This window comes from Myotis nattereri (assembly GCF_964212035.1).
Source record: "Myotis nattereri genome assembly, chromosome: 16".
Taxonomy (NCBI): domain Eukaryota; kingdom Metazoa; phylum Chordata; class Mammalia; order Chiroptera; family Vespertilionidae; genus Myotis; species Myotis nattereri.
In genome coordinates, this window is record NC_138091.1 from 52,813,226 (window position 1) to 52,841,077 (window position 27,852).

Sequence of the window (27,852 nt, forward strand, 5' to 3'; positions counted from 1 at the left end):
TTGAGAACCGCTGCTCTGAGGACTCCACGTTTTACTCCTTCTTCTTCTGAAAGTCAGCTCCACGGTGACACTTGGCACAGAGGCCTGACAGTGGACAAGGAGAGCTCAGAGCTCAGAGCATGGAGAGTGGGGACCCTGCGCAGCTGAGACTGAGCCTTTCCTCTCCGTCCAGTGGCACAGAGTGGGCGGTCTTCCCAAAGGCACTGTCGCTTTTGAACCTTTGGGGTTCACAGGGGTGACCAGGGGCCTCTTCAAGGGGCAGAGATGGGGATGGTCCTTCCCAGGAGGTGGGGAGGCAGGTCTGTCCTACCTCAGACAGGCTCGGTAGTCTCAGGACATGATGGCTCCCGGGCCAATTTGCACTGGAAATGGAAGGGGGCAGGTCAAGAGGTGGGGCCTATTTTAAGGTGTCTCCTGGGTTAGGCCGGTTTCTCAACCTTGTCTTGCACAATCCAGGTCTGTCCATTTCCCCAAAACACTCTCTTCCCAGATCTGTTCCTCTTCTACACCAGCTTCCCACGACCAAAGGCAATAATAACCCAGAGTGGTTGCAACCCAACTCCTGTAACATGGGCTTCTTCTCTACTCACTCCCTATCCATCGTTACTCCACGTCTCTCCAAGCTGTCCCTTCCCCTCCTTTTTCTCTGACCTTCTGTGTCCTCTGTCCTCTCACCACGACAGTGACATCCCTCTTTTCCTAATCCCCCTTTTGCCCTTTCTCTCTCTTCTCTGCTCATCAGCAAGAGCCACAGAAATCAATAGCAGGCAGTGACACTCCTTGCCACACACCCTTCCAATGAGACACACTGTCCTTGCTTGGCCGACTCGACCCGAGTGGACCTGACAAGGGTCTCACTCCCCTTGCCCCTTAGTTTTAGTCAGTGTCCATCCCTCTCCAGGCCTTAGTTTCACGTGAACAACATTGCGCCCAGACACGGATATACCTTACAAAGTGGTCACCCCAACAAGTCTAGTCCCCACCTGACACCTCACACATAGTTCACTTTTTTTTTTGAAACTCCTGCATCTTGGGGGGGGAAAAAAGATGTCAGAATAGGGTTACCAAAATGGTGTCATGTTTTAAAGTGTGTAAAGTACATGAGTCAACTTTTGATACAGAAATGATCAAAAAGAATAATCAATCAGACAATGAGAAGATGACTATGGCATTAAAATGTTAACTTTCTGGTGGTTAAATAGGAATAAAACACAAATATAAATACATAGCACAAACATGTCTACCTACACAGCCTTTGGTGGTGTAGATAATTCAATGTAGAGATCACGTTAAAGACTAATTTTGAGGCTGTTCATGGGATGCCAGGTCAGGGCCAAACTGTAGACTCTCCCAGGACACTGCAAGATGGACCCAACCACCCCTCCCCACTTCCCACCCATCTCTCTTCTCACCTGCACCTCGGTCTCCTTGTTTCTCATCCCCACAGCTGCCCTTCCTTAGACGCTTCCTGGCACTGGTCATAGTTAGTCCCTCAGACACAAGTTCCCTTGTTCCTGGGGAATAGGAAGTGGTGACAGCTGTCAGCCCCTGAAGTCCCAAGCTCGCTGAATGCGTTCACTGAGGCCCTGGTCTCTCTGCCTCTCCCAGGGAGTGAGAAATCAACAGATCTAAGTGGTGTTGCTTCTCAAGAAATCTGAAGCCTTGGACAGGAATCAGGTGTGTCTTCATCTCTCACACCTGGTTCCATTCCCTCCCCTAGGTTCAGTCTACTCTAGTCTGAGCTGCCCACTGGGCTCCGGACCCCTGGTTGTACCTCGATCCCTGGTCCCTGGCCCCCTGATTGCCTGAGTTCACATCGGGTTGGCCCCATGGAGACAGGGAGTCCCTACTCAGATAGCCCAGGCTGATGAGCAGGATGGCCGGGGAGTGAACCCAGCCTGGGGGAAAGGCCAGCAGGATACAATGGGTCTGGATTTGGGGATCAGCCGGGAGGGAACCATCAACTGAGAAGCAATCCTGTTGGAGAAGAATTATTTCTAAGTCCATGAAGAGGTCAATAGTGAAGCTCTGCAGATTGTCTCTGGCGCCACCTCTTGGTGGCTTTAAAAACTGCCACAAGCGTGCTCTTCCTTCTTACCTGTGAGGTTGGGTAATAGAAATGATTGTCACAAACTAATATAGAGAGAGGTTGACGCTGGCAGCAGGAGAAGGGGGGCATGAGCTCAGAGAGAAGTAGGTGGGGCTTTAAATGTCTCCATGATGTTTGATTTCTTAGGCTGAATGGCGGGTACACAGATGTTTATTTTTAGTCCTTCAACTGTTCATATACACACGTTTGTGTGGGTGATATAGTCATTAAATTATTTTTTTTAGTCTCTGATGATAAGCTGAAAAGGGATGTAAGGCTCAGGGTGGCGGCTCTGTCTTCTGTAGCCCGAGTGGCTGTGTCTCTGGACAGGACATGGGTGGGCGGGGACGGTGGCAGGTTGTCTTAGCCAAACTGTGTTTCCTCACAAGTTGCCCGCTGAGGCCTGTTCACCCAGAGGACAGCACTGCACATGCTCAGGAACAGGGGCACCTTCAGGAATATGAGGAGCAGGAAGTGGACACTGCGGAGCAGGGACCTGTGGGGGACACGGTGACGGTGATGCACAGTGAGCCACATCGTCACCACCCCCGCCCCCCCATCCCCCGTCCAGAGGAGAATCCACCAGGTGTCAAAGTCCTGGGATGTGCGCCCCTTACCGAGGGTGTTGGCTGGCATCAGGCGTCTCCTGGCTGGTCATGCTGGACCCAGTGGTCACTGGCAGGGAGGAGGGAGGGCCCAGGGTGCTTGTGACGATCTTCAGGGTGGGGGCTGAGGGAGAATTGCATGTCAGGCCCTGGGTCTTCCACTCTGTCAGCTGTGTGGCTCTGACACAAGGTCAAGGTCACTCAGGCTATCCCCTCCATTGCCACAGGCAGGCCAGACCTGGGCCCCGTCCCCCGGCCCCTCTCCAGGAACTCCGTGGCCCAGTTGGCACCTTCGGAAGCAGAGTCGTCCTGCTCAGCAGAGGACCTGACTGTGTGGGAAGAGCACCTGGCTCCGGCCACACCCCCACCACAGCCACCCCTTCTCCCCCTGTCCCGCCAGCAGGGGGCGGGGTGACACCTATTCTGTAGCCTTGACTAGAGTGATGGGGGGCCAGGGCCCTCAGGCGGGGAGTGCTTGGAGTGAGACCCAGGAAACAGACCTGCCTCAGAGTCTGCACTGGATGGCCGGACCCGCAGTCCCTTAGACACACCCTGGTCTGATTGCTCGAGTCTCCACAATTCTTTTGTTGAAAGCCCCAGGCCCAGTGGGTGGTATTAGGAGGCCAGGCATTTGGAGGTGGTCAGGGCATGAGGGTGGAGCCCTCATCCACGGGATTAGTGCCCGGATGAGGGAGGCCCCTCACCCCTGAGGATACAACAAAAGTCTGCACCCTGAGGAGGGCCTCCCCCACCTGCCGGCCTCCTGATCTCGGGCTTCCAGCTGTGTCTGAGCTACCAGCCCCCACACTGTCAGCCAGGCCTTTGGCTTACGGGGCAGTCCTCTCTGGGGGAAGAAATGAGCAGAAAGAAAGACCTAGAGCAGGGATGGGGGGCCTTTTCCTGCCAAGGGTCATTGGAGATTTATAACATCATTCTCAGGCTTCACAAAATCATCAACTTAAACATTAGCCTGTTCTGTTTGGCCAGGCATTTCATTCACTCACCCTTAATGCCTTGGCACGGCCAGACCCAATGATTTCCTGGGCCTTATACGGCCCTCAGCCCGGACGTTCCCCACCCCTGATCTAGAGAGACACACACCAGGTGGACCCCATAGAACGTGGCCTGTCCCGAAGGCAGAGAGACAAACCCCTTTCCCTCACCCAGCCAGAGGTTTCCATGAATTTCCAGTTTCTCCCTCTTAAACACCAAGACACAAAGGCCAGTGAGGGCACCTCCCACGTCAGATGGAGAAACCGAGAACTACAAGGAGGAAGTGGGCAGCCAGAACCTCCGTCAGCAGGAAGGCGATGTTCACTGGGCTCTCAGGCAACAAGCACAGCGACCTGTGGAGAGAACTGTGCGAAGAGCGGGCAGGGAGCTGGGGCCATAGCACCTGAGCGCCACGTGATCACCTTTCCTCTCCTTCCTGAGGGAGGTATTTTCAGGGGCTACTCTGGGTTCCCTCCTGTGGCTACGAGGCATCAGAGGAAAACGGGGAGGTACAGGTCAGCCTGAAGGGAAGAGTGGCCCCCAGAACATCACAGGGGCCCCACACAGGGACCTGGGGCTCCTCTGGGCCCATCTCATGGCAGCTGCAGGTGTCTCAGGAGCCATCTAGACCTGAGACTCCGTCAGGGCCTGGACTCCACAGGGGTCTGGACTCTGTGTGTGTGTGTATGTGTGTGTGTGTGTACAGGGCACACCTGTGCCCAGATAACACAACACCCACACATGCTGTGTCCTAATTACTGACCCCCACTTCACCCAGCTCTTCTTTTCCATGTCTGTCCTGACCAGCGAGTGACCAGGTAGGTCAGGCAGCCTGGAGCTGGGGCGAGGGGAGGGTGTGTGCGACTCACCTGGGGACACAGACACCTCAACCTGGAAGGTGAGGTCTATCAGTCCTTCTGTCCATGGTCTATGGATCCCACACCTGTATGTGCCTCCATCGCTCTCTGTGAGGCTCTCCACGGTCACTGTGAAGGTGAGGGTTGCTGGATGGTCCCTGATGGACACACGGCCGCGCCTCACTTCTTTCTCTGACTCTGTGGTTTCCACAATCTTTGTCCTCAGCGATGCCAAACATGGGCTTTTACACCAGTATTTGTTATTTTCCTTGAAATCCTTCTCATACCGACACTGCACGCTCAGCGATCCCCCCACGGTGCCCGTCACGTGCTCGGGGCCGCTCAGAGACAAACAGCCTGGAAGACACAGCCCGTCCCGGGATCTTACCAGATGGGCCAGGGGCCGGGCGCCCTGGGGTGCAGGACCCTCAAGAGCCCTCAGGGTCTGGAGGCCATGCCTTTCCTCAGACCAGGCGAGGGGACCAGGGGCGATAGCTCCCTCCTCCCAGTGGTGACACAGGGAGAGGGTGTCCATGGAGACAAGAAGGGCCACGATGGGAATAAAGGAGTGTGTGCACATGTATGTGTGTGTACATGTGTGTGTGTGTGATGCACCAAGACCACATCTCTGATGTATTTTTAATCACTTAAGGATATTTTTCCATTTTAGAGAGAGTGTACGAGAGGTAGGGAGGCAGAGGGAAGAGAGAGACACATTCATTGGTTTCTTCCTGCTTGAGCCCAGGTACATGCCTTTGACCCAGTATTGAACCTGTGTCAGGTCGATGCTCTAACCACTGAGCCCTCAGCCAGGGCCCACTTCCCTGGTTATGACCATAAGGTGAGGAGCACAGACCCCGTCTCCCCAGCACAGGTCTGTGGGCGCAGTGGTTGAGACTCACCTGCTTTGTGCACTGAATCCTTGTGGTTGCTGCTGAGGCAGGTGCTGGCCGCTCCCAGAAGCTTCTCTGCCTCCCCCTGCTCTCCCCCATGTCCTCCCTCCCTCCTGCTGGGCTGCTCCTCACCCTCCACACCCCGCCTCCCAGTCTTTCCTCATTCCCATTCGGGCCCAGCTCCCATGCAGCCCAGCCCCGCTCACCTGGGACCTGGAGAAGGAGCAGAGCTGAAGGCAGCCACGTGGCCCCACTCCTCGGGGTCATGTCTCTGCACAGACCCAGCCTGCAGCAGCACCAGGTCCTATGGGTGGACACGGTCAAGCCTCCTCAATGAGGGTTCGATTGCCCTGTGCCCTCTTCCGCTTTTCTGGGCATCTCTGCTTCTGTGTCCAGCCCAGTTTTGAGTCCGATGCTGGACGGTCAGGGTGCAGGAAGCTCAGGGTCAGGAGCTATAGAGGCTGCTACAGACCCCCGGCTCTCAGTGCCCTGGGCTTCCGCTCTCAACCCCAATGACAGGACAGGGCCCGTGGCCTCAGAGAGGCTGCTGCCCCTTCTCAGAGCACATGGCTGCTCCTCTGACGGCCACACGTCTCCGCACAGCAGAGCCGCTGGGACGTTTCCTCCTTGGTGGTGTCCCCACCCTCTGCCACATGTCACTTCCTTGTAGTCAGGAATGACAGTCCTGGACTGGAGGCCACACCTTTCATCCTCTCGGGCCTTGGTGGTGACCACAGAGGTGTTCTGACCCCCAACATGTAGCTGCAGGCACCCACGGGAGCTCTGACCCTGTGGGCCCCCAGCTCTTCTATGACCTCAGATGCCTTCAAAGGTCCCATCTTGGTTGTGGGTCCCACCCAAGGCTGAGTCCTCTCTCCTGTGGGTTCCCTGTTCACCAACCCTCTGAGGACTCCACTTTTTCCTCTTTCTTCTTCTGAAAGTCAGCTCCACGGTGAGACTCACACAGAGGCCTGACAGTGGACAAGGAGAGCTCAGAGCTCAGAGCATGGAGAGTGGGGGACCCTGCGCAGCTGAGACTGAGCCTTTCCTCTCCGTCCAATGGCACAGAGAGGGCGGTCTTCCCAAAGACACTGTCGCTGGTGAACCTTTGGGGTTCACAGGGGTGACCAGGGGCCTCTTCAAGGGGCAGAGATGGGGATGGTCCTTCCCAGGAGGTGGGGAGGCAGGTCTGTCCTACCTCAGACAGGCTCGGTAGTCTCAGGACATGATGGCTCCCGGGCTAATTTGCCCTGGAAATGATAGGGGCTCAGGTCAAGAGGTGGGGCCTATTTTAAGATGTCTCCTTGGTGAAGCCGTTTTGTCAACCTTGTCTTGCACAATCCAGGTCTGTCCATTTCCCCAAAACACTCTCTTCCCAGATCTGTTCCTCTTCTACACCAGCTTACCGCAACCGAAGGCAATAATAACCCAGAGTGGTTGCAACCCAACGCCTGTAACATGGGCTTCTTCTGTCCTCACTCCCCATCATCCTTACCCCACGTCTCTCCAAGCTGTCCCTTCCCCTCCTGTTCCTCTGACCTTCTGTGTCCTCTGTCCTCTCACCACGACAGTGACATCCCCCTGTTGCCCTTTCTCTCTCTTCTCTGCTCATCAGCAAGAGCCACAGAAATCAATAGCAGTCAGTGGCACTCCTTGCCGCACGTCGTCCAATGAGACACACTGTCCTTGCTTGGCCTACTCGACCCGAGTGGACCTGACAAGGGTCTCACTCCCCTTGCCCCTTAGTGACCCCAAGTTTCAGTCAGAGTGTCCATCCCTCTCCAGGCCTTAGTTTCAGGTGAACAACATAGCGCCCAGACACTTATATATCTGACAGAGTGGTCACCTGATAAGTCTGGTTCCAACCTGACACCTTACACATAGTTCGCTTTTATTTTTGAAGCTCTCAGCACCTTGGAAAAAAAAATTTAAGAATAGGGTTACCAAAATGGTGGCATGTTTTAAATGTGTCAAGTTCAGGAATCAACTTTTGACAGACAAATGACCACAAAGAATAATCAATCAGACAATGAGAATATGACTATTACATTAAAATGTTAACTTTCCGGTGGTTTCATAGGAATAAAACACATGTATAAATACATAGCATAAACACGTCTACCAACACAGCCTGTGATGGTGTAGATAATTCAATGTAGAGATCATGTTAAAGACTAATTTTGAAGCTGTTCATGGGATGCCAGGCCAGGGCCAAACTGTAGACTCTCCCAGGACACTGCAAGATGGACCCAACCACCCCTCCCCACTTCCCACCCATCTCTCTTTGCCCCTGCACCTCTGTCTCCTTGCTTCTCATCCCCACAGCTGCCCTTCCTTAGACGCTTCCTGGCACTGGTCATAGTTAGTCCTTTAGACACAAGTTCCCTTGTTCTTGGGGAATAGCAAGTGGTGACAGCTGTCAGCACCTGAAGTTCCAAGCTCACTGAACCTGTTCACTGAGGCCCTGGGTCTCTCTGCCTCTCCCAGGGAGTGAGAAATCAGCAGATCCACGTGGTGTTGCTTCTCAAGAAATCTGAAGCCTTGGACAGGAATCAGGTGTATCTTCATCTCTTAGGGCCTGGCTCCATTCCCTCCCCTAGGTTCAGTCTACTCTAGTCTGAGCTGCCCACTGGGCTCCGGACCCCTGGTTGTACCTTGATCCCTGGTCCCTGGCCCCCTGATTGCCTGAGTCCACATCTGATTGGCCCCAACGGAGACAAGGGGGTCCCTACTCAGATAGCCCAGGCTGATGAGCAGGATGGGGCGGGGAGTGGACCCAGCCTGGGGGAAAGGCCATCAGGATACAATGGGTCTGGATTTGGGGATCAGTCGGGAGGTACCCAGCAACTGAGAAGCAATCCTGTTGGAGAAGAATTATTTCTGAGTCCATGAAGAGGTCCACAATGAAGCTCTGCAGATGGCCTCTGGCGCCACCTGTTGGTGGCTGTAAAAACTGCCACAAGTGTGCTCTTCCTTCTTACCTGTGAGGTTGGGTAATAGAAATGATTGGCTCAAAATAATCATTTTATTTCAGAGAGTGGTTGACGCTGGCAGGACTTGAGGTCAGGGAGAAGTAGGTGGGGGCTTTAAATGTCTCCATGATGTTTGATTTCTTAGGCTGAATGGCGGGTAAACAGATGTTTATTTTCAGTCCTTCAACTGTTCATATACACACGTTTGTGTAGGTGATATATTTTTTAAAATGTTTTTTTAAGTCTCTGATGATAAGCTGAAAGGGGATGTAAGGCTCAGGGTGGAGGTTCTGTCTTCTGTAGCCCGCGTGGCTGTGTCTCTGGACAGGACATGGATGGGCGGGGACAGTGGCAGGTTGTCTTAGCCAAACTGTGTTTCCTCACAAGTGGCCCGCTGAGGCCTGTTCACCCAGAGGACAGCACTGCACATGCTCAGGAGCAGGGGCACCTTCAGGAATATGAGGAGCAGGAAGCGCACACTGCTGTGCAGGGACCTGTGAGAGGGACAGTGGCCAGCAGTCAATGGGAGGTCCAGGCTCCGCCTCTCCCCGACCTTCCTTTGCGCTCAGGTCCTATGGCCTCAAAACTCATTATCAGTGTCAAACCTGGATGGTGTCAGGGCCAGACAGCCCCATGCTGAGGACCACAGACGCCTGTTCTTTGTTTAGTTCCAGAATGAACTCTGAGGTCAGGACACAGCAGGTGCATGAGGACATGGTGTGAGAAGCGGAGGGAAGACAGATGTGGGATCCCGGGCAGACCCTGGCACCCAGAAAGCCCTCAGCCATCAACACTCACAGGACCCCAGCTCTTGCTGGGACCAACTTTAAGGATGAATGTCCCCTTATAACCACTCCACACTCAAATGCAAGTCCTGGCTCATCCTTGAATACAATCATGGGAGCAGATATTCTGCTTAAACCACCCAATGACCTCTATCCCAAGGAGTGACTTTGCCCATCCCCTCACCCCCTAGGTCCCAGTGCACTGCCCATTCCAGCTCTCACTAATGTAGCAACCCCTGTTGGTACCTTCTGTTTGCCCACCTGAGCTTCTGGTAGCTGTGGACAGTCTTGGACCCGCCAATGGCTTCTCACCTCAAGCCCCTGCCCCTTCTTGCCTGAGGATTCTCTCTGGCCATAGGAGTGGGCATGGCTTGCTGGGCAGAGAAGGCCAGAAATGCCCCAGGATTCAGGCCCCAGGAGTGACCCTCTGCCTGGAACTGTCCTACTCCAGATGCTTTCTTGGTTGACTCTCCCACTTCCTTCAGGTCTCTGCTCACATGTCACTAGTTGGGAGGCCTTCGCGCATCACTCTGTATAAACTAGCAAACCTGCCATCTGCCCCCGCCAGGAGGACAGACGTGTGTGGATCCCCACCCCGGCTTCCTCGCTGCTCCATGGGCGGCCTCTCTGAGGGAGCCCAGGGCATTGAGCCCGGTTGCTCCAGTGAGAACGCTCTCATCAAGAGGCACTTCATTTGTCTTCCCTCCTTCCCAATCCCTCACTAGGCCTCCTGGGATCACCTCTCTGTAAACTCTCGACACCTTAATTCTCGTCTCGGGATCCAATTGTGAGGAAACCCAATCTAAGTCTCTTTGTTACTTGTTTTCATGGAACATCTCACTAGCCTTCATCATGCCCAGTCACCTTCCCCACACACATCCATCACGCTGTCCTTTAATACCTACCTGCTTAATTTTTCTCCATAGTAATGATCATTAATGACATTGCCTCTGTGTGTGTGTATCTATTTATCTACCCACCTACCTATCTAGCTACTCATCCATTTGGTCATGTTTAAATCTGCCCATTTGAAAGAAACGTCCTTGAGAGCACAGCCTTGCCTGTTCACTGTCATATCCTTAGCATTTGCATCAGTTCCTGGCACATAAGAAGTAAATCAAATATTTTTTGAGTGAGTGGCTCGTTGCAGAAACCTGTGTCTGGGAAGCCCTACCCTCGGGAAGATGCCGTGCAGATGGCAGCAGACACGGGGACATGTGCGCCTTACCCTGGGCCTCGGCTGGGAGGTCCAGGTGTCCTTACAGAGCTCCTGCTGTTGGAGGCTGTGGGGGAGATGGAGGGTGAGGGACAGGGCCCAGGGCCCCTCCCAGGACTCTCCCCACCTAGATACCCCTCACCTGCATGGTCCTAACTTCACAAAGCAGGGGGAACTTGGGGAGGGGGCTGAACAGATGTTCTCAGACCATCCTCTCCCCATAGTCAGACCCAGGCCTGAGCAGCATAGGGGAGTATCCCCTCCAACCCCATCCCAGTGTGCTCTTAGCCAGGTGAACGCTATAACCAGGACGAGAGATGCATCGCCTTCTGCCATTAGGCAGTTAGGCGTTCCTCATCTCCCTGAAAACAGGAGTGCTCGAAGGTCAGGTCAAGAGTTAGACCTCAGGTTCCACGCCGCCCCCCCCCCCCAGCCAGTGCACCCACCTATCACCCCCACACCCCCACCCCTGGCAGAAGACTATAGAGGTTGATGCAGGGAAGTTTGAAAGTGGGGCTCCCTCACACAGCTGATGGCTGGAAAATGCTACCAGCCCCAAAGACATGGTATCTGTACTCTGGAAAGTGGGACCCCCAGCCCCCTCAGCCCACCCAGCTCCTCGGACATTGGCAGCCTCACCTATACTCCCTCCGGCGGGAGACTGGAGAATCTCACTGGCTCAGTGGCCAACCCGGAGGAAGAACCTCCAGACTCAGACACTCAGGGACCCGGAGGAAAAGAGCTGAATCTCAGGGCGGTCACCTAAAGGTGAGGCTCCTCCTCCAGCCCCCACAAAGCACCTCAAGGCTGCATTCTTAAGTGCACAGAGTCAAAACCTTCAGAGGAAAGCCTCCAACATGAAAGAGAGAGACCAACGCAATGAGGAAAAAGTGTCAGAAGAAGCTGAGACAATGCAGGAAGCAGGAGAACACACCCTTAGATTGATAAGGGACGATGCAGCTCTCAGGAAAGAAGAGAAGGAAGGAAGGAAGGAAGGAAGGAAGGAAGGAAGGAAGGAAGGAAGGGAGGGAGGGAGGGAGGGAGGGAGGGAGGGAGGGAGGGAGGAAGGAAGGAAGGAAGGAAGGAAGGAGAGAAAGAGAGAAAGAAAGAGAGAAGTAAAAGGACTTATTAAAAGATCAAGCAACAGTTTGAACAGAAACATGTTAGAGGTGCCTCTTCTCTCTTCTGCCCTGTCAGGCCCAGGGGTTTACTGGGCTCTCTCCTCCCTGGTCAAGTGAGTCGGAGGGAGAAGATGAAGAGGGAGGGGGGGGATGCCAGACAGACAGACCAGACAGGGGATTGAGGGCTCCCTCCTTCCCCACGACCACCAACAAACCCCATTGACCTGGAGCCCAGGGGCCAGGGCCTCCAGAAAATGGGCTTTCCCTGAGGCTGAAGAAAGGCCCAGAAGATGGGTGCTAGAGAGGCCAGGGCGAGAGTTGGGGCTGGCCTTGGATTTCTGGCGCAGGGCTCCCCAGTCAGAGGGATGAGGTTGGCAGTCTGGGCCATCCCTGACCTTAGACCATCTCAAGGTTCCTGTGTGGACCCTGGGTGAGGCCCTGGGCCCTGGGGTTGTGGAGAGGTCTTAATCCTGAGAGCTCAAGCCAACGGACAGTGTGAAGGGGGCCCCTTTGGAGTGACCTCCACCCTGTACACACACACGCCACCCTGTGAAGTCAGGAAGGTAGCATGAGGCCCTCAGTCCTGATGGATCCGATGACACAGGGCCCTCCCACCTCAACCCCCAGACATTGTCAGGACCTGGGGTGGTGGCAGGAAACCTGGATGTGACCCACCCACACTCACTCTCACACACCTGACACACACACTGGCACTCCCACTGACCCACATTTTCACACATGTTTTCCTCACACACACCCTCATGCTTTCACACACTCACACACACTCACATACACACAATGCACTTGGTCCTGAATCTCTGGTGCACAAACACCAGGCCCCATTCCCTCTCCTGAGTTGAAATTTCCTGGGATGCCCTGCAGAGATTCGCTCAGACCCCTTCATCGCTGGTACCAGAGGAAGGAGGGCCTTACCTGGGGAAACAAACACTTGAACCTGGAAAAAGAAGTAAAAGGACTTATTAAAAGATCAAGCAACAATTTGAACAGAAACATGTCAGAGGTGCCACCTCTAAGACTTTGGCATTGCCCTTTCTTCTCCAGTCTCTCTGAAACAAACGGGGTTTGTTGGTGGGTGTGGGGAAGGAGGGAGCCCTCAACCCTCTGTCTGGTCTCTGTCTGTCTGGCATCCTCCCCCTGCTTCTCCTTCCTGGCAAGAAGCCAGGAAGCCCCTCTTCCATCAGTAGCGTGGAAATCCCACACCTGTATTTTCCTGCATCGTTTGCAGTGAGGTTCGTCGAGGTCACTGTGAAGGTGAGGTTTCCAGGATGGTCCAGGACGGACACTCAGCCTCTCCTCACCTCTCTCCTGGAGGCGCTGGTCTCCACAGTCTCAGAGAAAAGTGGCAAGCACGGCTGTCTGCACCAGTATTTGTTAAATGCCTCATATTCCTTCTGGTACCGACACTGCCCGCTCAGGGATCCCCCACGGTGCCCTCACATTACTGGGGCCGCGCAGAGACAAAGAGCCTGGAAAACGCAGTCCATCTTGTCTTCCCCTGGAAGAGCCTGGGCCAGAGGGCCTGGGTGTCCGGTCTTTTGGAAGTCACCCTGAGGCCTGAAGGAGGGGGCAGGCACCAGCAAGGTATAGGCAGACACAGGAGGAGATTAAGGAGACACCTGTTGTGGAATTCTGAGACTCAAGAGGCCATGACCAGCCTGTGTGAGTTCAACCAACTCACAATGTGAGGGGGAGAGGAAGACTTTGGTGGTCCTAGACAGTTCTGGGTCCCATCCATTACTTAGAATTGAATAAAGCTACTAAGCATGATCTGAATAAAGGGATGGATGGATGGATGGATGGATGGATGGATGGATGGATGGAGAAATGGATGGATGGATGGATGGAGAAATGGATGGATGGATGGATGGATGGATGGATGGATGGATGGATGGAGAAATGGATGGAGAAATGGATGGATGGATGGATGGATGGATGGAGAAATGGATGGATGGATGGATGGATGGATGGATGGATGGATGGAGAAATGGATGGATGGATGGATGGAGAAATGGATGGATGGATGGATGGATGGATGGATGGATGGATGGATGGAGAAATGGATGGATGGATGGATGGAGAAATGGATGGATGGATGGATGGATGGATGGATGGATGGATGGATGGAGAAATGGATGGATGGATGGATGGATGGATGGATGGAGAAATGGATGGATGGATGGATGGATGGATGGATGGATGGATGGATGGATGGATGGATGGAGAAATGGATGGATGGATGGATGGAGAAATGGATGGATGGATGGATGGAGAAATGGATGGATGGATGGATGGAGAAATGGATGGATGGATGGATGGATGGATGGATGGATGGATGGAGAAATGGATGGATGGATGGATGGATGGATGGATGGATGGATGGATGGATAGATGGAGAGATGGACTAGGAAACAGAAAATAAGAATGGGAACAGGAAAATTTAGATAAAGCCCAGTGTTGGGAACTAAGAGGAAGCCTTTGGCTCACTGTGGACCCGAGTTTATAATCCCTGCTTGTACAGGTAGGACCTCCTGCTCATAGGTCTGAGTCACACAGGAGATGAGCGTTGGCCAGGGTATAAGGACGCCATTTAAGAAGAGGCTCTTCTTGACCACGGTTCAAGGACATTAAGACTTCGATTTCCCTACTGGGACAGACTCCTGCAGCAACACTTGCCATCACTGACTATCTCAGGGACTCCTTGCTCCACATTGATGGCCCACCAGTGTGGTTCCTTCCCTCCCCTACTCCTCGGCAGCCTCCCCCCCCCCCGCCCCCCGCCCCCAGCCTTGCCATGCCCTGGGCCTTAGCTGCAGGTCCTTTGCCACCTCTAAGACTTTGGCATTGCCCTTTATTCTCCAGTCTCTCTGAAAGCTCCAGTTCCAGACAACGAGGACGCAGGCCCCTACAATCTCTGCTTCCTGCCTGGAGAGTCACATGAGCTCTAGACACCTGAGGAGTCCTCTCACTGCAAGGAACCACTGCTGTCCGCTCTGCCTTGACAGGTAACACAGCCACCAGCCCAACAGTCCTAGCTCTCCGCCACTGCCCTCTTCTCTCTGGCGTCTTCCTGGCCCTAACAGTGATGGAACTAATGATTAAAATGGCTAGACTTCCTTGGGGCTCCGTCTGTGCTCACAGCGTGGAGAGCATTTCCCACTTAACCCTCATCCCATCCCAGTGAGGAGCAGGGCGTGCCGGGGTTTTTATAATCACACCTCATCCCTTTTGGCTTGTGTTTTCGTGGCGTTCCCTGCCCATCACCACCCTCTGCTCACCCTGACCTGCCAGAGCAGGTTTCCCGCTCACCTGGGACACAGACAAGCAGCAGAGCCCGTGGCAGCCACATGGCCCCGTCCCTCGGGCGGGCCTCTCCGGCTGCACCTGGCGGGGGGCTGCAGGCTCCTCGCCCAGGGTCTGCTCCCCCGTCCCCTCCTCTGTCCTCAGAGCAGGTCAGAAAGTGTAGGCAGCGGAGGGAGCGGGGCAACACATGGATGGAGAAACTCGATGCTGAATCTGAACTTGCAGTTCCCTTTTCTCTCCCCAGACATGAGAGCACCCCCACCCCCGCATCACTCAGCCACAGGCGGTACCCCCTTCCCGCCCCCCGCCCCCCCCCCCAGCAGTCTGGGTCCATTTCCATCCCCATTTCCCAAGGGAGCCCTGCCCTTCGTGAAGTGCTCATTTCCTGTGGCCGAGACGAGCAGTCCCGTGCGGTACAGGCATGACTGGGCCTTGTCTAGACAAGGCCAGCTGCGTACAGGGCCCCATGCAAATGGACATGTTCCAGAATATTAAGAAATTCGAATGGCGGCTACGAGAGTTACACCAAGAGCGAGGTCCTTCTAAGTGCAGGGCCCGGTGGGTGTGCATGGCACTGTGCCCCCAGAAAGCCGGCCCTGTCTCTGGGTGGGACAGATGGTGAGGCTGGGTCCACATGGGGGGCTTTGCTCTTCTGAGCCCCCAGCTCTTGTCTGCCCTCCTCAGACCCCAGAAGCCTTGAGTAGTTTCATCTTGGTCATGTGCTCATGACTGGTCTCCATTGCTCTGGCTTCAAGGGGAACTTGACAAACCACCCTCAAGCCTCACCTTGAACCTGTGTGGTTGAATGAGAGGCGAAGCGTCTCCTGGGTAGAGATGTTTCCGTAAATGGGAAGGCAGGTCAGGTGTTACCGGGCCAGGAATATACCCAATTCCATGAAGCAGCCACAGGGACGAATAAAGGCAGACACAGGAGGGAAATGCTTTATCCAGGAGCTTAGGTTCATGTCCGGAGAAAGCTCTGCAGTTCGGGGATTCTGTTGTCAAACAACTTCTCTTAATTGGGCGTCTCAGTAAAAATAAAAATTCTTGTTCAGTTTTTGCTGAGGAAGCTTCATATTTTCTGTGGTTTTGTGTGTGCTCTTGTGTGTGCGCGCGCACCCACCCCTCCCATGTGGGGTGGCTTCCCCCACAACGCGTTGAGCAATCTCACATTGCCGGCAGAGCCAGGGAGGACTGTGCTAGAAGCAGCGGCTTCTTCCGGCCACTGGCTTCTGTCTGCTTATGCTGGACTGCCCCCTGTAATGTAAACCTTAGGGCTCCAGAACATGAAAAGGTACAAAAATTCACGTCCATATTCTGTGTGGTTGTTTTTTTAACTGATTGTGAGAGAGAAAGGAAGAGAGAGAAACACCGATCAGCTGCCTCCTGCATGTGCCCCAACCGGGGAGCAAACCTGCAGCCCGGGCATGTACCCTGACCGGGAATCGAACCAGCAACCTTTCGGTGCACGGGGTGACGCCCAACCAACTGCAAGGGCCCAGGCCATATTCTGTCATTTTTTCACCACTTTTTGTGACATTTTAGGTAAACTTACTTTCTTTTCAACGTGACTTAAAAGAAAAGGACGCCCCCAAAAGTGATTTGTGAGGTGCCGCTGAAAGTTTTTAGCTGTGACCCTCCGTGAGTCACATGATTGCTCTCAATGGAGAATTCAGACTCGCTCCCTCCTTCCCAGCTCACCCGGTCTGGGTGCAGTTGGCAGTTGGTTATCCTGTGTGCCTGTGTGTCCTTTGAAGAAATTCTATGTGTGTGTATGTGTGTGTGTGTGTGTGTGTGTGTGTGTGTGTGTGTGTGGTCTTTCCCTTCCTCAGGGAAAAGTAACACCTTACAGGTGTTGTCTGTGGCTTGCCTATTTTAACTTACTGTATTTTCAAAATCACCCCATATCAATACCTGTAGACTATTTTTTTAAAAAATATTTTTATTGATTTCAGAGAGGAAGGGAAAGGGAGAGAGGAGAGATAGAAACATCAATGATGAAAGAGAATCATTGACTGGCTGCCTCTTGCACGTCCCCTACTGGGGATCAAGCCCACAATCCAGGCATGTGCCCTTGACCGGAATCGAACCCAGGACCCTTCAGTCCGCAGGCCCACACTCTATCCACTGAGCCAGACCGGCTAGGGCTGCCTGTAGACTTTTGTTTTTAATGTCTGCATAGTATTCCATGATATCTGCATATTACAATTTGTTTCATTCTTTCCCTCTTGATGGACACGTGAGTTGTTTTCAGCTCTTTGTAACTACATGCAATTCCTTAATGACTGTCTTTGCATATGTGGCTTGATATGCATTCGTGAATGCGCCTGTGGGATAAATTCCTGTCTATAAAACAGCTGGGTTGCGGGTCTGTGCATTGTCTGTGCATGGAGCCAGCAACTTTTCGGTGCACGGGGTGATGCCCACCCACAGAGCCACACCTGCCAGGGCCCAACAGTGAAGTTTAAACACGCACGATATAAAAATGTCTGCAGAGGCAGACACAGGTACAGGAGACAGAGGAAGGACATTCCACAAATGCTCCTTAAGAAAAAGAAAAATAAGCCACAAGTGAAAATGATCGAATTTAATTTAAAATGATCCTGAAATAAAGAAACCCTTCCATCTGCAACTGAAAATCCACAGTGTCCCAGTGGAGGGGAGGGGGATTCCTAATGACCCACACCTAGAACCTTCTGAAGTTACAGAGCCTCCAGGACAAAGATAGAATCGCATGGGCCCGTATCAGAGAAGACCCAGGTCAGAGGGAGTAAGTTGCGAATATGAAGGGAAGAGGCTGGCATCAGATGTCACCACAGCACGGCATCCCAGGGGACGTGAAGGAAAATCTACACATTCCCAGAAAAGACAGGACCCTCTGGGAATTTTCTACCCAAGATTGTTGCTTTTGGCAACGAACACTCCCATGCGCACAAGCGCTTATGAAATACAGCACCCACGAGCCCTTGGAAAATAGAAAAACAACATCGTGATGAAATTTTGCCAACCAAGAAATAAATCAAATAATGAAGAAAAAAGAAGCTACGGTGAACAGGGAATATATTAAAAATAGGAAAAAAAGGCGAAACGACCATGGGAAATATTTACAGAAGGGAATATAAATATCATCCATGCAAAAAGTACGATACCAGCAAAATCAGTACTGGGAAGGGGAGGGTGGGCAAAGGGCAAGATGCCAAAGTCCTCACCTTATACAGCACAGTCCATCGGTAGCTTAAATGTGCTGTTAAAAATAAGATGTTCATGCCCCAGCCAGTTTGGCTCAGTGGATAGAGCGTCGGCCTGTGGACCAAAGGGTCCCAGGTTCGATTCCTGTCAAAGGGCATGTACCTTGATTTCAGGCTCCTCCCCAGCCTGGGCCCTGGTCGGGACTCATGCAGGAGGCAACCAATCAATGTGCTTCTCTCGCATCGATGTTTCTCTCTGTCTTTCCCTCTCTCTTCCACTCTCTCTAAAAATCAAGGGGAAAATATCCTCGGGTGAGGATTTTTTTAAAAAGGATGCTCATGGCGGGTCTCAGGGCCCAAGCAGAGGGTGACCCGGAGAGGGCAAGTTGGCCCCAGCGGGATGAGCAGGGTCCCTTGCGGACGAGACCTCCCCTGGCCATGTCCCACACTGTCCCTCCTGGCCTGGCTCATGCTGTTTCTTCTGCCCTTTGCGCTAGTGGCCCCCCTTTTCAATCTTGAAGCTGCCAGAAGTTCAAGTCCAGGGAGGAGCCAGAGAGGAAGAACGTTTTTGTCTTTCCGAAGCAGCAGCATCCTGGTGTCCTCGTCCCTCCTCCATAATTGACGGCCAGGAAGGCTCACATCCTGATGGGAGCGATCCGGGTCCGGCTCTTGAAAGCCCCCAGCTGCTAGGCTGTTCCAGGCTCCACAGTCTGACCGATGGTTCACGTCACAGTCCCCAAAATACGTGAGCATCTCCCTGTGACACCAGAATGAGACTGGCAGCCACACCGATACTCTCAAAAGAAATGAGAACATTTACGCATCCTAACAGGAAGGGTGATGGGGACCATGAGGGGCTGTGATGCCAAGTTCAACGTCAGACGTGCAGGAGGCAAGGGATGGAGCTAGCACCAGAGCTTCCTTCCCGACACGTGACAAAAACACCGCAGGGCAAGGGTTCCAGAAGCTTCTGTTCCCCGTGCATCAGGTCTTCACTCGTGGTTGGCGTGTCGTCGGTGCACGGTTCGGTTTTTCTATTCACGGGTCAAGAATTGTGAAACCGGGATTGGCGGGAGCCCTAAACCTCAGGGGACATGGGATGCAGAAATCAGCCCAGGACCCTGGCAGGTGGCTCACGGGCTTGAGGCCGGAAATTCCCCGCAAGGACTTGGGCCCCAGGCGAAAGGCCTCTTCCTGCACGTCTGTTCGTATTTCCTGCTCTGAGGGGGCCTCAGGACAGGGAAGACCAGGGATTGTGCACAGGAGGGGGGTGGCAGAGGCCCAGGTATCACAGCTGTGGGTCCCCAGGGATTACGGTCCTGTCCCTGAGGCAGGGCCCAGGCTACCTCTAGGGCCACGGTCCCTGCTGATCACCGTCATTTCACAATAAAACAGTCTTTCTTCCGTTTGAGTTTCTTACTTTCAGACATGACATCGATGAACACGGGAGCTACTGGTTACTGGTCCCCAGAGCGGGGCTGACTCTGCCTCCCCCCTGAGCCCCGCAGAGGCCGGTTCACCCACAGGACGGCACCGAGCATGCTCAGGAGCAGGGGCACCTCCAGGAAGACCAGGAGCAGGAAGCGGGTGCTGTTGAGCAGGGACCTGCGGGGGACACGGTGACAGAAGTGAGCTACCGCCCAGGACCCCTCTTCCCAGCCCCCCCTGTGCCCAGAGTGTGGATCCCAAGAACCTATGTGAGGACAAGCCTGGGACCTCAGGCTGACAGTGGCCCCCACTTGCCCCCACACTCTCTCTTCTGATTCCTCACTCTTCTCACCCTTGCTTGTTCTTCTGGGAGGAAATGCCTGGGGTTCTTATAGGAAGAAGAGACTGGGACACAGACCCACACAAAGGGGAAACCATGGGGAGACACAGGGAGAAGAGGCCTCGGGAGGAACCAACCCTGCCGCCACCCTGACGCAGACGTCTGGCCTCCAGAACTTGAGAAAACAAATGTCTGTTGTCTAAGTCGGTGCTGCTTTGTGATGGCAGCCCGAGCTACGCACACAAGGATTCTCTCTTATTCGTCACAACTCACAGAAATTCGTAAAATAAATCCATCAATTAATGATTTAACTCTATTTGCTACATTAACTATCCCTCGACTGTAAGTGCCTGGAGGGCAGACAGACAGCTTGATTGTTCTGTTCATCTCCTATCCCCCCTGTGTTCCCTAAATCAGTGCTAGACATGAGGGGGGCTCAATAGCTCTTTGTTGAATAAATGAGTGAGTTATCCGTAATGTGAGCAAAAGCCCTAATTGGCACTTACATCTGGCCTTGATTCTTGCATTTAAAAACTGCTTGCTAGTCTTATTAAAAGCAGTTCGGCCCTGGTCGGTGTGGCTCAGTTGGTTGAGTGCCGTTCCATGCACCAAAAGGTTGCTGGTTTGATTCCCAGTCAGAGCACATGTCCAATTTGCGGGCTCGATCCATCCCCAGAAGGGGGCATGCAGGAGGCAGCCCATCAGTGATTCTCTCTTGTCATGAATGTTTCTATCTCTCTCTTTCTCTCTCTTCCTTCCTCTCTCTCTAAAATCAATAAGAACATATTTTTAAAAGTAAGTAAGTAGTTCAGTAGGAAGCAATTCTCAAAACAGAGAGCAAATGGGAGAGGGCAAAGGCGTCCCTGGGTTGAAAAGACGGGATGTCCCATCGAGGCTCTGCGGGAAGGCCCAGCAGTAGAAGATACAGCAGATCTAAAGGCAAAGCGAAGAGGCCCAAGGAGGGTGAAGGGGAGAAACGAAAGAGGCCCCTCGGCTTCCAGAAAGCTCCTGTGGCTGCAGAGCTGGGAAACATGAGCCCGGCTCCGTGTCTTCCTCTGTAAAATGGGAACGTGCATATCTACTTCCTGTTCCTCCTCCTGAGGTGGTCGTCGGCAGGGTCAACACATGCACAGAGTAACAGGCAGGAAAGTCCTCTGTGAGCTGCCAGGGGCTCTAGAGACACGAGGGCCTATCAGGATCACTGCTGTTGCCGTAACAGTAACTGGGGAAACAGGGCTTCCCCAGGCCCTTCCTGTTCTCCCAGAATTTGGACCAAGGGGCCTTGTGGCCCCATGACACCAGTGCCCACACACCCTGGCCATGCCCTCTGCCCTGAATGCCTGCTCGTCCATCTCCCACACTCTGAGCACCACGGGGGGACGCCCCATGTCTGTGTGAGAGAAGTCTGGGACCAGTGGGCCACAGGGAACAGCAGCATCCAAGCTGACTTACCTGCCATCGGAGTGCTGGCTGGTCACAGTCGGGGAGCCTGTGGTGTCTTCTGGGGCGACTGGTACTGTGAACGCGTTGGCAGTGGAGGTGATGGCGGAGGTGGGGGTCAACACTGCAGTTGCTGCTTGTCATACAGAACAGATTACATTCCACTCTCCTGCTGTCCCACCCGCAGCCCTGCACGTAGCTCAGAGCCGGGGAGGAATGTGGGTGCCCTGGCCTGTGGGGCCTGGAAGGGAGCCTTGGGATGGGGCGTCCAGCTGGACACTCATGTCTCCTTGGCTTCCGAGAGACTCAGAGCCTCAGAGGCCGTCGAGTCTGGGCACAGGTCCAGGAGGACATCGAGCAGGCCCTGGAAGGGTGAAGGGGCCCAGGACTGCCTCGGGTCAGGGTAGCTGGGGTTCCGCTTTGGACAAGTTATTAAGTTTCTATGATGGGGTAGTTCCTGCTCACGGTAATTCTCGAGATCCCATGAGACAAGGTACGTGCTGCATTTGGCGGCTACCTCAGGCCTCCCGGGTTCCCGGTGTGGTGGGGACGCTCTGAGTGTGTCCCCTCCCGGCCATAAGTGCCCTGTGAGCTGGTGCTGGCTGTCCGAGGGTCGGCAAAGCAGAGCCCAACAGATACACCTGTTCACACCCAGATGCTCCCAGGAGTGTCTATTCCAGAAGGCCTTAGGAAGAGAACGTCTCTAAGCCCAGATGCATCCATGGCTCATGGTGGGATGTCAGGCGCCCAGAAGGCAACTGTTTGGCTGAGGAAGCCTTTCCAGACCTCGGGGGTGACCCACAGCCCCAACTGTGCTGGGCCTCCTGCCCCCTGAGACCAGATATGGAACAAGGGGTGGGACAGCGGCTATGAGCCCGGGCCCCAACCTTCAGGAAGAGCAGGGACACCTAGCACCAGAGGTGCCAGGGAAGCCTTGGCAGGAATTGGTTCCCACAGAAGAGGCTTCCTTCAGCCCATGAGTTAAAACTGGAGCCATCACTGTGGTCTCTGTGGGCAATAGACTCAGGCGATGAGCTGTGCAGAGAAAAAATGTGCCCAGAAAGGCTTGATCCCATCTTGAGCCCCAAGAGCATCTAAGAGAAGCCCTGCACCTCCCAACCTAAGTGAGCAGCTGTGTTTCCATGAGACCTCAGGTCCAACCCCCCCTCTGTGGCAGTTCATCTGAGTGAGTTCAGTCACTGGAGAGGGACCTCAGGGACCAGGGCAGAGCAGGCCCTGAAGAGACACAGCCACACATGCGCGTCCTCTTACCTGGGTCAATGGTCACTTTAACAGGGACCGCAGGGTCACGTCCAGCTCTCTCAATCCCACACCAGTAAGTGTCTGTGTCTTCCCGCCTGAGGTCCTTCATGGTCACAGTGAACGTGTGGTTTGTCTGATTGTCCCTGATGGACACACGCTCCTTCTCCCCAAACGCTGATCCGTTGGTTTGAACAAGGATCTTGCAGCTTCCTAAAACAGCCCCTCGACACCACCACTTCCTGTAGGTCTCCCATCGTGGGTCATAGCGACACTGCACGGTCAAGACTCCCCGCTCCAGACCTCTCACTGCTTCTGGACCCGTGATGTCAACCGATGAGCCTGGAAAACACAAACCCATGTGTCTGTCACCACCACCTGAGACCAGGGCCACCCGCTGCCTGCACTGTGAGCAGCTCCAACAAGTCCAAGGCCTGAGGAGTGGGACAGAGTCAAGGAAGGAATTCACCTTCCACAGCACACACCTTTGTCCTTCCAAGTTCCACTGGCTCAGAGCCACCCCCAGAACCACCTAACAGCACCACTGCACAGCTCAAGGAAACAGAAGCACTGACTCTGAGCAATAATTATCTCCTATAACTCCCTCCCTCCCGCTCCCTGTGGCCCATAAATCTTTGTTCTTTTGCAGCAACTCAGTGTTAACTGGTCTCAGGGGGAGGAAGCACCCGCGGACCCATGGCCACAGGAGTGAGTGCTCCTGGCCTGTGCTGATGGGCTCAGGAGGGGCAGCTGCTGCACCCGCTCCCCTGGCTGTGCAGAGGCGGCTCCTAGTGGGTCTAGGGCAGTGATGGCGAACCTATGACACGTGTCAGAGGTGACACGCGAACTCATTTTTTTGGTTGATTATTCTTTGTTAAATGGCATTTAAATATATAAAATAAATATCAAAAACATAAGTCTTTGTTTTACTATGGTTGCAAAGATCAACAAATTTCTATATGTGACATGGCACCAGAGTTAAGTTAGGGTTTTTCAAAATGCTGACACGCCGAGCTCAAAAGGTTCGCCATCACTGGCCTAGTGGTTCCACAGCAAAGCACCCGCTGCAGGGCCTTTGACATTGACCACAGCAGTGATGCCAACTACGGAAACCATATCACACTGATCCCATGTTCTCCATTGACTCGCCATACATTTCAGTCCAGGCTTTCTAGAACAAGTGATCTTATAAGAGAAAAGCATTGAAGCTACAACCTCGTGTGTCTTTCTTAAACCTAATAGAAAGGATTCAAGATGGAGCTAAAGAGTGAGAAAAGGACAAGCTCATGAGCCCTCATGAGGTGAAGACCTAGAGATGGGAGGTTCTCCTGGGTGAGCCAGGAGGAGCCAGGGCAACCCCGCCCTGAGGCTGTGGATCCGCTTCCTCGGTTGCTCACCTGGGAGGATGAGAAGCAGCAGAGCTGGGCAGCCCAATGGCCCCGCCTCCCTAGACCCTGTCCTCTCTGAGCACCAGCACGAGCTCTACCCAAGGACTTAACGTTCAGCCCAGAATTAGACCCCTGGTCTCTCTCCCCATGATACGACTCCATGCGTCTCCGCCATCGCACTGACCACGCTGGGTGACATCTGGCCTTTGGCTCGGCCAGAGCAGAACCTCAGGCAGGCGGATGGGTGGCTGGACCCACGTCCAGAGAACCTGCCCACCCTGGCCTCGCTGCCCGTCTCCTCCCTGGACCTGAGCGCTTTCCTGGAGGCTTCCCAGCTCCAGCTGCCAGCCCACACCAGCTGCCAGGCTCTGGAACAACCCAGACCCAGACCCCTGCTGTGACTGACGGGGGTGGGTCTGGGCCGAGCACCTGTGCTCCTAAAGCCCCAGAGAAGGATTCACCACGATCTGTCCATCTGTGTCCGCAGCGCAGCCCAGTTGGGAGACACTGGCCATGAGGGGGCGCTTGTGTGCACTGGGGTTTTCTGTTTTTTTCCTGCACCTGACAGAGACCCTGTGAGGTAGCAGCACCTTGATTTCCGTTTAACCAAAAGGTGCCTGGGTGCTGAAAGGGCCCTGCCATGAGCCCTGACGTGCCCCGTCCCCCGGGACAGACCCTCGGGTTTCCTGCCCAGCCTCGGTCATCCCCGTTCCTGACACCCCAGCCCCACTCACCTGGGACAATGAGGAGGAGCAGGGCTGGGAGCAGCCACATGTCCTGCCTGCGGGCTCTCTCCCTGGTCACCGTCCAATGCCAGTGCCTCCGGGGACTTGCGCGGAGCCCAGGCGCACTCTGCCCTCGACTTGTCTAAGACATAATATTTTCTTTCTCTCATCAACTTCCCTTAAATTTTTGTCTTCCGTTACTTCCTCATTTCATTAGGTAGGAGACAAGCAGTGTCATCATTTATGAGTGTATGGCTGCTGTGTCTCCAATAATTTGGGGAAAGCAAAGCATCCAGGCCTGGCCAGGGTTCCACTCTCGAGCCTGTGTGTGTGAGGAGCTGAGAAGGCGACTACTGGCAGGGCTAGCAGCGGGGGCGGGCGGGGGGGGGGGGGAGAGGGTCGGGATGGGACCTGGGAAGAGCTCAGCACTTGGTGGGGGGCAAGGGAGTGACCAACGAGCACTGGGTTTGCCCTTTGGGGAGGGTGCCGCACTCAGGGCCTTGGGGACATTATAAGGAAGGAGTGGTCTGTGGCTTCAGCCTCATTTTGTCCTGGATGCTTTCCCCACATCCTTGCATATATCACTGGCAATGGGCCCTGGAAGGGTGAAGGGGCCCAGGACTGCCTCAGGTCAAGGGCAGCTGGGGTTCAGCTTTGGGCAAGTTATTAAGTTTCTGTGATGGGGTAGTTCCTGCTGGAGATCCCATGAGACAAGGAACATGCTGCACTTGGCAGCTACCTCAGGCCTCCCGGGTTCCAGGTGTGGCGGGGACGCTATGAGTGGGTCCCCTCCCGGCCATAAGTGCCCTGTGAGCTGGTGCTGGCTGTCCGAGGGTCGGCAGAAGCAGAGCCCAACAGACACACTTGTTCACACCCAGAAGCTCCCAGGAGTGTCTATTCCAGAAGGTCTTAGGAAGAGAACGTCTCCAAGCCCAGATGCATCCATGGCTCATGGTGGGATGTCAGGCGCCCAGAAGGCAACTGTTTGGCTGAGGAAGCCTTTCCAGACCTCGGGGGTGACCCACAGCCCCAACTGTGCTGGGCCTCCTGCCCCCTGAGACCAGATATGGAACAAGGGGTGGGACAGTGGCTATGAGCCCGGGCCCCAACCTTCAGGAAGAGCAGGGACACCAGGGCACCAGAGGTGCCAGGGAAGCCTTGGCAGGAATTGGTTCCCACAGAAGAAGCTTCCCTCAGCCCATGAGCTAAAACTGGGGCCATCACCGTGATCTCTGTGGGCAATAGACTCAGCCGATGAGCTGTGCAGAGAAAAAATGTGCCCAGAAAGGCTTGATCCCATCTTGAGCCCCAAGAGCATCTAAGAGAAGCCCAGCACCTCCCAACCTAAGTGAGCAGCCGTGTTTCCATGAGACCTCAGGTCCAACCCCCCCTCTGTGGCAGTTCATCTGAGTGAGTTCAGTCACTGGAGAGGGACCTCAGGGACCAGGGCAGAGCAGGCCCTGAAGAGACACAGCCACACATGCGCGTCCTCTTACCTGGGTCAATGGTCACTTTAACAGGGAACCCAGGGTCAGTTCCAGTTCTCTCAATCCCACACCAGTAAGTGTCTGTATCTTCCCGCCTGAGCTCCTTCATGGTCACAGTGAACGTGTGGTTTATCTGATAGTCCCGGATGGACACACGCTCCATCTTCCCAAACGCTGGTTTATTGGTTTTAACAAGGATCTTGCAGCTTCCTAAAACAGCCCCTCGACACCACCACTTCTTGTGGGCCTCCCATCCTGGGTCATAGTGACACTGCACGGTCAAGACTCCCCGCTCCAGACCTCTCACTGCTTCTGGACCCGTGATGTCAACTGATGAGCCTGGAAAACACAAACCCATGTACCTGTCACCACCACCTGAGACCAGGGCCACCCGCTGCCTGCACTGTGAGCAGCTCCAACAAGTCCAAGGCCTGAGGAGTGGGACAGAGTCAAGGAAGGAATTCACCTTCCACAGCACAGACCTTTGTCCTTCCAAGTTCCACTGGCTCAGAGCCACCTCCAAAACCTCCTAACGGCACCACTGCGGAGCTCAAGGAAACAAAAGCACTGACTCTGAGCAATAATTATCTCCTATAACTCCCTCCCTCCCGCTCCCTGTGGCCCAGAAATCTTTGTCCTTTTGCCACATCTCAGTGTTAAATGGTCTCAGGGGGAGGAAGCACCCGCGGACCCCTGGCCACAGGAGTGAGTGCTCCTGGCCTGTGCTGATGGGCTCAGGAGGTGCAGCTGCTGCACCCGCTCACCTGGCTGTGCAGAGGCCGCTCCTAGTGGGTCTAGTGGTTCCACAGCCAAGCACCCGCTGCAGGGCCTTTGACATTGACCACAGCAGTGATGCCAACCATGGAATCCATATCACACTGATCCCATGTTCTCCACTGACTCGCCATACTTTCCAGGCTTTCTAGAACAAGTGATCTTACAAGATAAAAGCATTGAAGCTACAACCTCGTGTGTCTTTCTTAAACCTAATAGAAAGGATTCAAGCAAGAGCTAAAAAGTGTGAAAAGGGACAAGCTCATGAGCCCTCATGAGGTGAAGACCTAGAGATGGGAGGTTCTCCTGCGTGAGCCAGGAGGAGCCAGGGCAACCCCGCCCCAAGGCTGTGGATCCGCTTCCTCAGTTGCTCACCTGGGAGGATGAGAAGCAGCAGAGCTGGGCAGCCCAATGGCCCCGCCTCCCTAGACCCTGTCCTCTCTGAGCACCAGCTCTACCCAAGGACTTAACGTTCAGCCCAGAATTAGACTCCTGATCCCCCCACCCCCACCCATGATACAGCTCCAAGCGTCTCCGTCATTGCACTGACCACACTGGATGACCATCAGGCCTTTGGCTCGGCCGGAGCAGAACCTCAGGCAGGCGGATGGGTGGCTGGACCCACGTCCAGAGAGCCTGCCCACCTGGCCTTGCTGCCCGTCCCCTCCCTGGACCTGAGCACTTTCCTGGAGGTTTCCCAGCTCCAGTTGCCAGCCCACACCAGTTGCCAGGCTTTGGAACAACCCAGACCCCGAGCCCTGCCGTGACCGTGACCGGGTGGGTCTGGGCTGGAGCCCAAGTGTCTGTGCTCCTAAAGCCCCCGAGAAGGATTCGCCACAATCTGTCCATCTGCGTCCGCAGCGCAGCCAGGCTGGGAAACACTGGCCGAGAGGGGGCGCTGGTGTTCACTGGGGTTTTCTGTTTCTTTCCTGCACCTGACAGAGACCCTGTGAGGTAGCAGTGCCTTGAT

General features: G+C 54.3%; 2 protein-coding genes across 2 annotated transcripts; both read right to left on the reverse strand.

Moving 5' to 3' along the window:
* Window positions 1-1,057: 1,057 nt before the first annotated feature.
* Window positions 1,058-6,036, reverse strand: LOC308532748 (CMRF35-like molecule 6). Its single transcript, XM_081110296.1, has 4 exons — window positions 5,644-6,036; window positions 4,557-4,901; window positions 2,707-2,818; window positions 1,058-2,585 (listed from the first exon to the last, which is right to left on the reverse strand). The coding sequence occupies exons 1-4, from the start codon at window positions 5,702-5,704 to the stop codon at window positions 2,453-2,455; spliced, it is 651 nt and encodes a 216-aa protein (XP_080966422.1). The 5' UTR covers window positions 5,705-6,036; the 3' UTR covers window positions 1,058-2,452.
* Window positions 6,037-8,770: 2,734 nt separating this feature from the next.
* LOC308531894 (protein CD300H-like) lies at window positions 8,771-14,898 on the reverse strand (the record flags this gene model as incomplete). Its single annotated transcript, XM_081108985.1, is given in 5 exon segments — window positions 8,771-8,903; window positions 10,423-10,477; window positions 12,691-12,835; window positions 12,839-12,984; window positions 14,859-14,898. Coding segments are annotated over 5 exon segments (519 nt in total).
* Between the last annotated feature and the right edge of the window lie 12,954 nt (window positions 14,899-27,852).